At 41.5% G+C, this 15,557-nt stretch overlaps 1 protein-coding gene across 1 annotated transcript in view; it reads right to left on the bottom strand.

The window, feature by feature from the left end:
• Positions 1–15,557, bottom strand: part of DLG1 (discs large MAGUK scaffold protein 1) — a gene marked incomplete at its 5' end in the record, with an annotated part of 351,805 nt that overhangs the window by 137,849 nt on the left and 198,399 nt on the right. Inside the window, 3 exon segments of the mRNA XM_034780811.1 lie at positions 4,860–5,004; positions 13,871–14,010; positions 14,800–14,969. Coding sequence (XP_034636702.1) covers positions 4,860–5,004; positions 13,871–14,010; positions 14,800–14,969 — 455 coding nt within the window.

Genomic DNA, 15,557 nt, shown 5'->3' with positions numbered 1-15,557 from the left:
AAGATGCCTGAGAACACTTGTCTTGCCTTCTGGGCAGAGAGTCTTTGAACTTTGCCACTGAGTGCCAAGTGTTGTAATCGTATCACCCTAGCAGTGCTTGCTGATTGGCGATACGTAGCTACAGGCTAGCAGTAGAATTGAAAGTTCCTGGCACCCAGTCCTTTGCTCAATCCACTAGACCATTTCTGGCTCACAAAGTAGAATATTTGTAAATTATTTATAATGTAAATTAAATCTGTAAATAGTAATGTATTTCACCAAAAGTTTAAGTGACTTTCTGTTCTAGATGAAAGTATCCATTATTTCCTACTACAATTCCTTCCCAACAATCATTCTCCCCTTTCACTGCATATACTATCCCTTTAAAGATCTCATCAGTCTTATAGATATTCTATTCCCTAGTCTCTTAGCACGTCTCTCATCATATCATTATATTGGTATTAATGGTAGCTGCTGAAAGTGGGTGACAGGCTTGCATAATCAATATACTCTGTTGCAGTCTGTTTTGCCTAACAGCAGCATTGACTACTGCTACAGATCAATAAAACTCATTTGTTGATCACAACAAATGAGGGAACAGCTAAAAGCTGCTTATGAGTCAGGGACAGAAAATGAAAAAATCACTCTCTATATATGTATAAATACATGTTTGTATGCACAAATTAGAACATTTTACAGTAAAGAATGAAAAATGATTCTAGACTTGTCTGGCACTCAAATATACTATATTTTATAAGACACAGAACAACAACAAAAAAGGCCAGTTGCCTTTCTGTCCAACCCTAACACAAGTAAAATACCTAATTTTGCAGACTGGTACAGAAATATATTCACATGGAATATATATTGATATGACAATATTTCTTATGAAACCCACCCCACATATACATTAATAAAACACATGCTTGGTAATTTATTATTCTTAAAAATATATATTCCATTGATCACTACCCATTGAGCCCGACGACCTAGCCAGCTTTCTATCCATCCTTATAGTCCATGTCACCAGGTACTGGAAACAATCTTAAACCTGGTGCTTTTCCATTTAGAAGAAGGGGTGGGGACCCAGAGAGACAAAAAATTCCCGCCTTGTGCCAAACTATAAAAGGAACAGAACAAAGGAGCCTGCAGTCATGAGAAATCCCCTACCTATCACCCGAGCTGGAAAAAGGACTATACCGGGGAAAGGACTGGGCTCAGAATAGAAAGGAGTCTAGTCTGTGAAAGAAGCTTATTGGAACATCTCTGAGGGTGAGGTTTCATCTGTAATCAGTTTCTTTCTGTATTAGACTTAGACTTGCGTGTTTTTGTTTTATTCTACTTGGTAATTTACTTTGTTCTGTCTGTTATTATTTGGAACCACTTTAATCTTACTTTTTATATTTAATAAAATCACTTTTTGCTTATTAATTAACCCGGAGCAAGTAATTAATACCTGGGGGGAGCAAACAGCTGTGCATATCTCTCTATCAGTGTTATAGAGGGTGACAATTTATGAGTTTACCCTGTATAAGCTTTATACAGAGTAAAACGGATTTATTTGGGGTCTGCAGCTTTTGGGGGATGTGGTTCAGACCTGGGTCTGTGTTTGCAGCAGGCTAGCGTGTCTGGCTCAACAAGACAGGGTACTGAAGTCCCAAGCTGGCAGGGAAAACGGGCTCAGAGGTAGTCTCAGCACATCAGGTGGTAGTCCCAAGGGGGTTTCTTGACTCAACCCGTCACAACAGTGAGAGGCAAAAAGGCATCCTTTAAAAAGTGGAAGTTAAATCCTAGTGAGGAAAATAGAAAGGATCATCAACACTGGCAAATAAAGTGTAAAAATACAATTAGAAGGGCCAAAAAAGAATTTGATGACCTTAGCCAAAGACTCAAAAAGTAATAGCAATTTTTTTTTAAGTACATCAGAAGCAGGAAGCCTGCTAAACAACCAGTGGAGCCACTGGAAGACTGAGGTGCTAAAGGAGCACTCAAGGACGATAAGGCAATTGTAGAGGAACTAAATGAATTCTTTGTATTGGTCTTCACGGCTGAGGATGTGAGGGAGATTCCCAAACCTGAGCCATTCTTTTTAGGTGACAGATCTGAGGAACTGTCCCAGATTGAGGCATCATTAGAGGAGGTTTTAGAACAATTGATAAACTAAACAGTAAAAAGTTACCAGGACCAGACAGTATTCACCCAAGAGTTCTGAAGGAACTCAAATCTGAAATTGCAGAACTACTAACTGTAGACTGTAACCTATCATTTAAATCAGCTTCTGTACCAGATGACTGTAGGATAGCTAATGTGACATTAATTTTTAAAAAGGGCTCCAGAGATGATCCTGGCAATTACAGGCCTGTAAGCCTGACTTCAGTACCGGGTAAACTGGTTGAAACTATAATAAAGAACAATATTGTCAGACATATAGATGAACAGAATTTGTTCAGGAAGAGTCAACATGGTTTTAGTAAAGGGAAATCATGCCTCACCAATCTACTAGAATTCTTTGAGGAAGTCAACAAGCATGTGGACAAGGACCAGTGGATATAGTGTACTTAGATTTTCAGAAAGCCTTTGACAAGGTCCCTCACCAAAGGCTCTAATGCAAAGTAAGCTGCCACGGGATAAGAGGGAAGGTGCTCTCATGGATTGGTAACTTGTTAAAAGATAGGAAACAAAGGGTAGTTATAAATGGTCAGTTTTCAGAATGGAGAGAGGTAAATAGTGGTGTCCCCCAGGGGTCTGTTCTGGGACCAGTCCTATTCAAAATATTCATAAATAATATGGAAAAAGGGGTAAACAGTGAGGTGGCAAAATTTGCAGATGATATAAAATTACTAAAGATAGTTAAGACCCAGGTAGACTATGAAGAACTACAAAAGGATCTCTCAAAACTGGGTGACTGGGCAACAAAATGGCAGATGAAATTTAATGTTGATAAATGCAAAGTAATGCACATTGGAAAGCATAATCCCAACTATACATATAAAATGATGGGGTCTAAATTAGTTGTTACCACTCAAGAAAGAGATCTTGGAGTCATTGTGGATAGTTCTCTGAAAACATCCACTCAATGTGCAGCGGCAGTCAAAAAGGTGAACAGAATGTTTGGAATCATTAAGAAAGGGATAGATAATAGGACAGAAAATATCATGTTGCCTGTATATAAATCCATGGTATGCCCACATATATATTGGAATTGGAAAAGGTTCAGAAAAGGGCAACAAAAATTATTAGGGGTATGGAACGGCTTCTGTATGAGGAGAGATTAATAAGACTTGGACTTTTTAGCTTGGAAACGAGACGGCTAAGGGGAGCTATGATTAAGGTCTATAAAATCATGACTGGTGTACAGAAAATAGATAAGGAAGTGTTGTTTACTACCTCACATAACACAAGAACTAGGGGTCACCAAATGAAATTAATAGGCGGCAGGTTTAAAACAAATAAGGAAGTATTTCTTCACTCAACACACAGTCAACCTGTTGAACTCCTTGCCAGAGGATGTTGTGAAGGCCAAGGCCATAACAGGGTTCAAAAAAAGACCTAGATAAATTCATGGAGGATAGGTCCATCAATGGCTATTAGCCAGGATGGCCAGGAATGGTGTACCTAGCCCCTGTTTGCCAGAAGCTGGGGATGAGTGACAGGGATGGATCACTTGATGATTACCTGTTCTATTCATTCCCTCTGGGGCACCTGGAACTGGCCACTGTCGGAAGACAGGATACTGGACTAGATGGACCTTTGGTCTGACCCAGTAGGGCCATTCTTATGTTCTTATAGTGTCACAAGCACCTTAACTGTACATTTCCATACTTCTACTCTGCATAGATTCCTATATCATGCTCACTGCTGTAAATTTTGAGATCTCTCCAATGGAGCATTAAGCGATATGACCAGGCATCTGTCACGTAAGGTTTATTCTCTAGCTCACACTCTTCCCAAAGGAGAATTGTGTGTGAAATGATGTTGTGACCCCATTGGGGAAAAGCAGGAGAGAGAATGGTCGCATGTTCAGAGTTAAGATAAACTTGAAAGAAAAATATAGTTTCTGGGTTTGGAATATTTTTTTTTGTGATAGTCACAACAATTTGTAAGATATTTTACTCTTCAGCTATTGGGACATTCCCCCTCTACCTCAACTCCAGCTTAACGTGTTTTGCTTTGTTTTTAGTCTGGGAATTATAATAATCATGTTAGAGCTGAGATGAACTTCTGAAAAAATTGGAGAATTTCAATTTCAGATATTCATTAATGAATTTGAAAAAAAAACTTTGCTTATTTACATCTTTGTACATTAGTTTGCCCATTAAAGAGACACAGTGGAAATATATGCAAAGTTCAGACCTCTATGAAATCTGAGCAGGTGAAATTTGGATGCAAGAAAAACAAGCAAAATGAAAAGTTAAAATGTCACTAAATTCTACCCAAAACAATATTCTATCCCCTTACTCATTTCAAACACCACACCACGCACACACTGCTTTACGAACATCAAATAACCCTTACAATACAGTATCCATCAGAGGGAAGCAGTATTCCCATTATATAAATCTGATACTGAGCCAGAAATATTAAGTCACCTGCCCTAGGCATAACAAACCAATGGCAGAGCAAGAATTATTACTCAGGTGTTCCTGACTGTAGACCCATGCTCAACATGCTAGCCCATGATGCCTTTCCGCTTAATTGTTATAATTCTTCTGATAACATTTTCATACCAATCTCAGATTTTCCCCATCAATAAAATTCCTAATTTTAAAACTAATAGAATAAAAAAATGTTTAAAATATGTTAAATATTTTGTGTTAACCAAAACTTTAAAGACAGGTATGTCTATTAAGAGCTAAGTAGTAAAGACAAGCTAAACTTACAGTTTGTGATGTCTGGAGGGGCATAACTATCATTCATGAACATGCTGGTGGGTTTTGCAACTTTCAGATAAACAAAATCAGATGTGTTTTTTAAGGCAGTCACTGCTTCTTCATGTGTAACTTCTTCTAAGCAAACACTGTTCACCTAAAGATAAAGAATAAATGAACTCATCCTCAACATAAAACTGTAAGCTTTCATAAAGTTTCACAGAAAATTTCTCTTAAACTTCTTGGAGCATTCCAGGATCAGTAATCCTTACTTTTGGTCCTTTATGCCACAGATCTATTAGGTCCTACAGCACCATAGTTGATATATGATGCTTTGTTTACAAATAGAGATGGCAAGTGCCTGCCCAAAGAGTAATATAATCTATGTTGGACATAGCATAGCAAAGGATGGCATACATGGTTTTTGGATACTGGATGGATGAGTGTTACTATGAAGAGCTTCCCATAAACATCCATGAATCTACTTAATTAGCCTCCTTCAAATCCCTCCTTAAAAACTCTCCTTTGCCGTGAAGACTACAAAAAAACCCTGAGAAAGCTTAGGCCACTGTTGCGTTGATACCACTGCCTGTCATGCTAACCAATATTGTCTCACTGTTTCCTTGTATTCCCCCATCTGATTGTATCCATCTTGTCTTCTACTTAGATTGTAAGCTCTTTGGAGCAGAGACTGTCTTTGTTCTGTATTTGCACAGCACCAAGTACAATGGGGTCCTGTTCTAGGACTACAGCTCTTATACACTATGGTGGTAATAATAATAAAAAGTGATAATATATCAGATTTGCTTTTATTATGATTGTGTCTAATTTGTTCCTTATGAATATAGAATTTTTATATATAGTAATTTAACGTTTTCTATGAGTTAATCTATTATAGTTATTTGAGTCACCAAATTCCTGAAGGAATTAAGGATTAAAGTGGCAGTCAGCACTGGAAAGTCAACTGAAGACAGACTATTCATATCCAAAACTGGCTGTACTGTTGAAGAGTCTAAAACTAAAATCAAAGAGCCAGCTGTTTCTAACCTTGTATACAAAGTATTCATTTATTCCAGTTTTTCAGCAATCAACACAGTAATCTGATTTCACTGTATTTTAAATAGAAAGAGTCCAATCTAGGCTCATGCTTGTCCCATCAGTTACCAGCACATAAAATACTTGAACGGATATGCCTGTTTGTCTAAAGGTATGTTTTATGTCATTAGTAAATTGTGAATTAGTACACAGCAAATAGTGAACTGCATCTGGCTTGAAAGCTTCTGCATGAACCAAAGCCAAAATATTTAAGTATATTTAGATGTATGTTTTAAGAACACCGACAAAAGCTGAGGATCTTTAAAGCACAACTTCAATCTGAAAAGAGATTCTGTAAAATGGTACCTTGAAGATCCAAGTTTTAGTTTCAGCGACTACCAGATCAAATTCTCTCAATTCAAAAACAAAAGACATTTTCTAAGTGCCACAATTTTGCACTCTGGCATCTGAAGATCACACTGAGTTCCTTCAGTCTTATGCATTATCACTAGAAAAAGCAATTACCTATCTTTCATAATCGTTATTCTTTGAAATGTGTTTCTCGTGTCCATTCCATGCTAGGGAATGATACGACATGGGCACAGTTGCTTGAGATTTTTTTCCCCTTAGTGGTATCTGTAGGGCCAGCCCTAGTGCCCCGTGGAGCCCCACGCATTTGCACTGGTATAAGGGGTGCTGCTGGCCCCACACCCTCTCAGGTCCTTCTTTCTGGTACCTCCGACAGAGGAGTAGGAGGGTGTGTGTCATGGAATGGACATGAGAAACACATCTCGAAGAACAACAGTTACGAAAGATAGGTAACTGTTTTTTCTTCTTCAAGTGCTTGCACATGTTGATTCCATGCTAGGTGACTCCCAGGGGTCCAGGGGCCTCTGGTGGGGGAGGGGACGCAAACAGGTTTCGGGGGGCCACCAAGTAGGGCCAGCATTAGACTTAGAATCATAGAATATCAGGGTTGGAAGGGACCTCAGGAGGTCATCTAGTTCAACCCCCTGCTCAAAGCAGGACCAATCCCCAGACAGATTTTTGCTCCACGTCCCTAAATGGCCCCCTCAAGGATTGAACTCACAACCCTGGGTTTAACAGGCCAATGCTCAAACCACTGAGCTATCCCTCCCCCCCCTTGCTGGGGCTCAGGGTAGAAAGCCAAAGCCCCATCGCATGGAGCTGAAGCCCAGGGCCCTGAGCCCCACCACCTGGGGCTGAAGCTGAAACCTGAGCTTCGCGGGGGCCCCTGTGGCATGGGGCTCCAGGCAACTGCCCTGCTTGCTACTGCAAAACACTGAGCCTGGCTTTTATATGCAGAAAACCAGTTATTGTGGCACAGGAGGCCCGTGTAGTTTTTATAGCATGTTGGGGAGACCTCAGAAAGAAAAAGATTGAGAACTTCTGGCATAGTGGGATGCGAAAGAATGAATGGATGATCATGTCGCGGCCCTGCAGATTCCAGGTGGTCATGAGTGGGTGGGTCGTGACCCAGGCTATTAATTCTGACATCATTCTGAACTGGGCTTCCGGCAGGTATGCTCTGGCCTGCATAGAGTCTAACACCGCTCCTATAAATTCTATTCCCTGAACCAGTACTAGTGTCAATATTTGTTTGTTTATTAGCAGGCCCAGCTCTTGACATGTGGTCCGCAACAGGTCAATGCTGCTCTGAACCTGAGCCTGCAAGTGGCCTTTGATTAAGGCCATCATCAAGGTATGGGTAGATGTGGATACCTCAATGCCTCAGGTAACCTGCAACCACCGCCATACACTTTGTGAAAACCTTTGGGGTTGCTGACAGTCTGAAGGGAAGAGCGGTGAACTGGTAAAGGTGTTGGCCCATGACGAAACGGAGGAATCTCCTGTGTCCACGGAAGATGGAAATATGCATCTTTTAAATCGAGGGTGACATACCATTCTCATGGATCCAGGCAGGGAATGATGGAGGCCAGGGAGACTATGTGGAACTTCAACTTCTTGAGGTATTTGTTGAGGCGACGCAGGTCTACAATGGGCCTGAGGCCCCCTTTGGCCTTCAGGATTAGGAAATATCAGGAGTAAAACCCCTTCCCTGTCAAGTATTGAGGAACTTCCTCTACAGCTCCCACCCATAGGAGAACTCCCACCCCCTAGATGAGAAATTGCTCATGAGAAGAATCCCTGAAGAGGTATGTAGAGGGAGGGACAAAAACTGGAGGGTCTACCCAGCTGACACCCTACTTCATGCTGTACAGAAGGGAAACAAATGGCCCAAAACTAAAGGGGGGGATGGATCCTGGGTCGAGTCTGTAATGCCATTCTCAGGTGTACCTACAAAAGGCCTGTCTAGACCCACTGGGGGATCTACCTGCGCCCGACTGTGAGGCTGAGGTGTACAGCTGGAGTTGTCGGCATTTATAGCCATGGCCCTTCTTCCTATAGGGCGGGGGTTCTCAAACTGGGGGTCGGGACCCCTAAGCGGGTTGCAAGGTTATTGCATGGGGGGAGTCGCGATCTGTCAGCCTCCACCCCAAACCCTGCTTCGACTCCAGCATTTATAATGATGTTAAATATATTAAAAAGTGTTTTTAATTTATATGGGGGAGGGTCGCACTCAGAGGCTTGCTATTTGAAAGGGTTCACCAGTACAAACGTTTGAGAACCACTGCTATAGGGCTCATGTCTGGGATGCCCCAAGAACCTGGGAGGTGGTTGTGGACGGAAATTCCTCCTGGAGGCTGGGTGTGTGTATAAGCCTGGGGAACACAGTGTTGCCCTTGAATCTTTCAGGCCGTGCAGCTTGTCATCCATCTGTACAGAGAACAATGAATTGACCTTGAAAAGGAGGTTCCGGACCAACTGCTGCACCTTGTCGGAAAGGCCTGACAACTGTAGCCATGAACACCGCATCATAATGACTGCCGTTGCCATTGTTCTCGCTGCCAAATCAGCCGCGCCTAGGGCTGTCTGGAGAGAGGCTCTGGCAACAGTCTTGCCCTTCTCCAGGATGGCAGTGAACTCCTGCTTAAACTCCTGTGGTAGGGAGTTGCTGAAATTGGACATTGAGTCCCACAAATTAAAGTTTTATCTCCCTAGTAGGGCCTGCTGGTTCAATGTGTGAAGTTGGATGCTGCAGGTTGAATAAACTTTCCTCCCAAAAAGATCCAGATGTTTGGCCGATTTTTGGATGTGGCACTGGGCTGTCTTTGCCTATCTGTTTCATTAGCTGCAGACACCACAAGGGACCTGGAAAAGGAGTGGGAAAATAGGTACTCAAATCCTGTTGTGGGCACATAATTCTTCTCCTTCCTTTTTAGAAGTAAGAGGCTGGGAACAGGGGTTTTGCCAAAGGATTTTGACTGTCCCCAGCACAGCCTCGTTGATTGGCAGGGCTACTTTAGAGGGGGCTGCAGTGACCAGGATGTCAACTAGGCTGTGTGTGGACTCTTTCAGTTCCTCCACTTCCTGCTCCAAGTTCATTGCGACCTCCTTCAAGAGCTCCTGATGCACCCTAAAATCATCTGGTGGGAGAGGGTTGGAAGAACCCGCCACAGCCCCATATGGATGAGGAGGCCAGCAGTTCAAGAGGAACTGGTACCTCCTTCTGAGTGTGTCCCACCTCTCTCTGTACCAACTCAAGCCATCTCCATGCCAGAGTCAGTGCAATAGTCTGGACTTGGTGCCAGATGGGACAGTGCCACAGTTCACCTATCAGGCGCCACTGAGTACGATTGTTGGGACGGGGTCCCCGGTACCAGGGGAACCCCCACGTGTTCCAATATTGCCATTGCATGGGCAAATACCCTGGTGGACAAGCTGCAGCGCTAAAATCCAGTGTATATACACTGGTGGTAAGTACTTCTTTTGTGGCATGATGTATTCCACTTTGGACTCCAACGAGGACTCTGTCCAGAGACCATGGTAGGGCCATACCGGTTTCTGCCTCCAGTTGGTGATGGGGAGTCAGTGACTGGTGCGAGGCTGGAGACTGATGCGGTGGGGTCATGCAGGGCTTGCCCCTAGAGGACACCATTACCACCAGTGTCGCCAAGGAGCTCACTGCTCTACATGCTGCTTTGTCCCCTACCTCAGCAGGAACAGGCATTTGGGGAGTTGGCAGTACCAAGAGGGACAGTAAGTCCTTCGCGGCCTGGAAAGCCTCTGGAGTCAAGGGGGGCCCAGAGGCGCGAGGGAACACCACCACCTCCAGGAGTTATGGGTCCCTAATTGGGCTTGGAGCCCTTGGCAGGGTCACCAGAGCCAACCGCGGCTCTGTGGAGGATGAGTGGGCCAGCATGGGTCTCATCCCACCTCCCCTTGTGTTCCTCTTCAGTGCCGGAGAGTGCCCTCTCTCCGCACGCTACTTCTTGTGCCTCTTCCTGGGCGCCAGGGATGGCGAGTAGTGCCAGGAAGAGCACGGTGCTGGCAGTGCACTTCGTACCAAGGCCGAAGTACTCATCGCTGAATCGGAGTGGGAGGGCTCTGAAACTGGTCTTATGGCTACCTCCATCAGCAAAGCCTTCAGGCGAATGTATCTTTTTGTGCCTGCAAATTTTGCACTTGTCCTTGATGTGAGCTTCCCCAAAGCACTTCAAATAAAATGAATGCGTGTCGCTCACTAGCATAGGTTTGCCGCAGGTGGAGTAAGGCATGCACAGTCCCTGGGGCAACATCCCTCAAAATAGAGATAGCTATCTATACTCTAACTGAACTAACCAACTATAAATATATACAAAAACTGTGAAGTCCAAACCACTAGAGAAAGGAAGCCTTGCAAGAGCAAGAAGCCATTCCAGCAACCATCATGGGCGGTAAGAAGGAACTGAGAGGGTGCAGGGCTAGTGGTGCCTCTTATACTGCTGCATATGTGTGGGGCTCCAGAGGGCACTAGGGCCATCTTTTCCCCGCTAAGGGAAAAAACTCTCCGGTAACTGTGTACACAGCACGCACACACCAGAGTATGGAATTAACATGAGCAAGCACTCAAAGAGGAAATAAAAATTTTGCACGTCACAGTATGTCTCCAGACATATTCATACAAGCCCATTGTCTTCAAATTCTGTCCTCAGCTACACTTGAAGAACAAAAGGATCAAACCAAGAATCCATTTCAAACTGTATCTTCTCTTTGACGTGGTCCAACACCAGATGCTCCAGAAGAAGGTTTGAAACTTCCATGGAGGATAATATTATAATAGCATGCTGATGGGGGAAGATTCTGCCTAATCCCAAACACCGAGTTCTGGTTTGTGACATGATCATGAACCCAACTATTGTTAGTTGCAGTTGATAGTCATATAAATATCTAATACTTGTCTGACTACTACTACAAAGTCTTTGCCGCAATATCTTGCAGCAGTGAATTCCACAAATTGTGGGAAAAGATATTTCCATTGCTCTTAATTTAATAGGGTATCCCTTTGTTCCTGTATTATGAGAGAGGGTAAGGCGAAGCACCCAAATAATCTCAATACTCTTATTTTATATACAATGAAAAAAGTCTTCATACAAGTACTGTAGTGCTTTCACTACAGATTTTATAAAACACAAAGAAGGTAGCAATGTGTAAGCTATCTTTAGAAATTGCAGCACTCAACCCAAAGTTTAAGAATCTGAAGTGAGCTCCAAAATCTGAGAGGGACAAGGTGTAGAGCTTGCTTTCAGAAGTCTTAAAAGAGCAACACTCCAATGCAGAAACTACAGAACCCAAACCACCAAAAAAAGAAAATCAACCTTCTGCCGGTGGCATCTGACTCAGATGATGAAAACGAACATGCGTCTGTCTGCACTGCTTTGGATCACAGATTCATAGATTCTGGGACTGGAAGGGACCTCGAGAGGTCATCGAGTCCAGTCCCCTGCCCGCATGGCAGGACCAAATACTGTCTAGACCATCCCTGATAGACATTTATCTAACCTACTCTTAAATATCTCCAGAGATGGAGATGCCACAACCTACCTAAGCAATTTATTCCAGTGTTTAACCACCCTGACAGTTAGGAACTTTTTCCTAATGTCCAACCTAGACCTCCCTTGCTGAAGTTTAAGCCCATTGCTTCTTGTTCTATCCTTAAAGGCTAAGGTGAACAAGTTTTCTCCCTCCTCGTTATGACACCCTTTTAGATACCTGAAAACTGCTATCATGTCCCCTCTCAGTCTTCTCTTTTCCAAACTAAACAAACCCAATCATTATCAATCAGAACCTGTCATCAGCATGGTTATGTCCTCTGGAATGGTGGTCGAAACATGAAAGGACATACGAATGTTTAGCATATCTGGCATGTAAATACCTTGCAATGCCAGCTACAAGAGTGCCATGCGAACGCCTGTTCTCACTTTCAGGTGCATTGTAAATAAGAAGCGGGCAGCATTATCTTCTGCAAATGTAAACAAACTTGTTTGTCTGAGTGATTGGCTGAACAAGAAGTTAGACTCAGTGGACTTGTGGGCTTTAAAGTTTTACATTGTTTTATTTTTGAGTGCAGTTATTTTTTGTACATAATTCTACATTTGTATGTTCAACTTTCATGATAAAGAAATTGCCCTACAGTACACCTCTACCCCGATATAACGCTGTCCTCAGGAGCCAAAAAAATCTTACCACGTTATAGGTGAAACCACGTGATATCGAACTTGCTTTGATCTGCCGGAGCGCACAGTGCGCCCCCCCGCGAAGCACTGCTTTACCGCATTATATTCAAATTCGTGTTATATCGGGTCGCGTTATATCGGGGTAGAGGTATACTTGTATTAGGTGTACTGAAAAATACTATTTCTTTTGCTTTTTTACAGTGCAAATATTTGTAATAAAAAATAAATATAAAGTGAACACTGTACACTTTGTATTCTGTGTTGTAATGGAAATCAATATTTTTGAAAATGTAGAAAACATCCAAAAATATTTAAATAAATGGTATTCTATTACTGTTTAACAGCGCGATTAATCACGCAATTAATCACAATTTTTTTTAATCGTGCCATCATGATTAATTTTTTTTAATCGCTTGACAACCCTAACAAATAATATTAAATGAGTATTGTACACTTTGTATTGTGTTGTAACTGAAATCAATATATTTGGAAAATGTAGAAAAACCTCCAAAAATATTTATAATAAATTTAAATTGATATTCTATTATTATTTAACGGTGTGATTAAAACTAAAATTAATCACCATTAACTTTTAAAACTGAGTTAATTTGTTTTGAGTTAATTGCTTGAGTTAATGGCGATTAATTGACAGACCTACTTTATTCTATTAATAGTTTTATTGCTTTTGCAGAGTAAGATGCTATTCAGTGGGAGTAGGTCTGGCCATGAGAGCTGGAATTAGAACCTGTCTCCTAGTCTTATGCTGAGATCACTAGAGCATGCTCTGAACACAGTAGGATTACTGGTGACATCTGGGGCAGTTGAAAATTATTTTCTTTCTTACACATTGAAGTCAGCTTTGAAGTGTTTGCTTTGAGAAAAGGAAAAAAAAACCCAACCCTAAATAAACCACTAATGAATGACAGTGGATTTAGTAAACTAATATAAGATGATGCATCTAATTCCAAACCAGCCATCCCTACTTACTGGTATGCAGAAAATAAGTAAGTGGGTTCCTTGCCCTTCAGGGATTTTTAGGGCAGTAGATGGTAGTGTTACCAAAGGCTATTTTAAATGTTAGAATTGCCCCGTGCTTCTAGAGACTTAATGGAAAGCTCTGGAAATGAAGCATGTTGATTGCTATAGGACACAGTTCTGATTTTTCAATAGAACATTTAACCCAGTTTGAGATCTCAGAGATTTTCTGAAATGAGAGAGATTGAAGATGGAGAATTTATTTTATTATTTACATTTCTTGGTAAGACTCAATTTGTACTAGAAACAGTATGTATGATGCATCTGACTTGCCAGGCCTATGGACAGCTCCCTTAATACTTAGCTGAATTACGGCATCATTTTGTATATACCAATAAGTAGTATGCGCAGAAGGGAAAGTACACCTTTACTTACAGCTAGAAGTTTGTCTCCAATCTGAAGTTTGCCATCTTTATGTGCTGCACCTCCTTCAATAATTTTGGTTACATAGATACTGTTGTCACCAGGAATATGCTGATTTCCAACACCACCAGCTATGCTGAACCCAAGTCCTGCTTGAAAATAAAGTCATTTTTCTAGAGACCTTTTAAATTTTTAATATCAATTTGATGTCAATCACAATATAATTGTACTCCATGCAACTATGGTGCTATAGAAATAATTATAATTTAACATGACACGGGTTATTGAGCAGGTATATATAGTACAGCTGTTAGAGCAGTAACTAATATTTTTTAAACACAGTAAAATGATCAGAATTCCTCCCAAAAAAGAGATTTAATTTTTGATGGAGAAGCAACATTTATAGAGAAAGGTAGGTGAATCACTCAATTGAAACCACACAGCTCAACTACAGTAACTGTAATGATTACCCAATTCTACCACTTCAAAGAATAGTTTTGTATTGTTGCATCATCTGTAAGTATGGAAACAAGCAGAATGGTTTCTCTAAGTAGTTTTTTCACCTTTGAAGAAATATCCAGAGATTTCACATGAAAAGTTTATTCCAGTGCTAAGATAGATATATTCCACTTCAAAATGACTATATTATCAAGGAAGTGATTTAACTGGGCACAAATTGTTTGCATTTAAAAGAAAAATATTATGCATGCTATATGGATGAAGGCAGGTGTTTGCCAGAACTATTAAGAGCTTTACTACTTCACTTAAAATGTATCTGTCTTCATTTGCATTATTCAGAATTATTGCTGCCAATCCTCAAATGCTCCATTAGTAATGTGGACTAATATAATTTTTGTGCACTCACTGAGAAATAATGGCCAGCAACCTACTGGCAACTTTATCCTTTTTTGTACAACAGAAACTTTATACTTGCCACATACCTTTCGGCCCTTTCACAAGTTTTATCTCCATTATTTTTTCTGTGACTGGTTTTCTTCTTTTGACATACAACCGCACAATGGATCCTGCCTCCTTTAATGCTTCAACTGCTTTGCTGTGTGTCACATCACGAACATCCACTTCATTTACTCGTAATATGCAATCATTAACCCTGAGGACACCAATGCTTTCATTTAGTTGAAGTATTATAGTTAAGGCTACATTAATGTCACAGAAGTCACAGAGAGACCTGCTTCATCACCAAGGGCTGAGGGACTCTAGCAGCTAGCAAGGCCCTGGCAGAGTTCCAGCGACAGCTGCGAGAGGGAGCCCCCTGCAAGGTTACAGCAACAGGCGACAGCCTTGTGTGTGTGTGTGGGGCGGAGGGGACGCCTTGGGTGAGTGGCTGGAGATGTCCTGTTTTCTCTTTGGGAAATATGGTCAACCTGCAGCTTCCAGCTGCTGCGGGTGGAGGGGGAATCCCACAGCTCCCAGCGACCATGGTGGGGGGGGGGAAATCATGGAGCCACAGCAGCAAAAGTCACTGACAGGTCATGACTTCCGTTAATTTTTATTGCCCGTGACCTGTCTGTGACTTTTAATAAAAATAACCATGACAAAATCTTAACTTTAATTATAGTGTACTGAACATATTAGGTGTCCAATAGCATTTTAACCAGATGACACTGTCAATCAATACAATACATTATACATTTTTTTAAATATATTGATTAAATATTATTCTTTAAAATAAAAACAT

This window comes from Trachemys scripta, chromosome 9 (assembly GCF_013100865.1).
Source record: "Trachemys scripta elegans isolate TJP31775 chromosome 9, CAS_Tse_1.0, whole genome shotgun sequence".
Classification (NCBI taxonomy): Eukaryota; Metazoa; Chordata; order Testudines; family Emydidae; genus Trachemys; species Trachemys scripta.
Note: the sequence above shows the minus strand (reverse complement) of the source record. Positions and strands in the feature narration are given on the sequence as shown.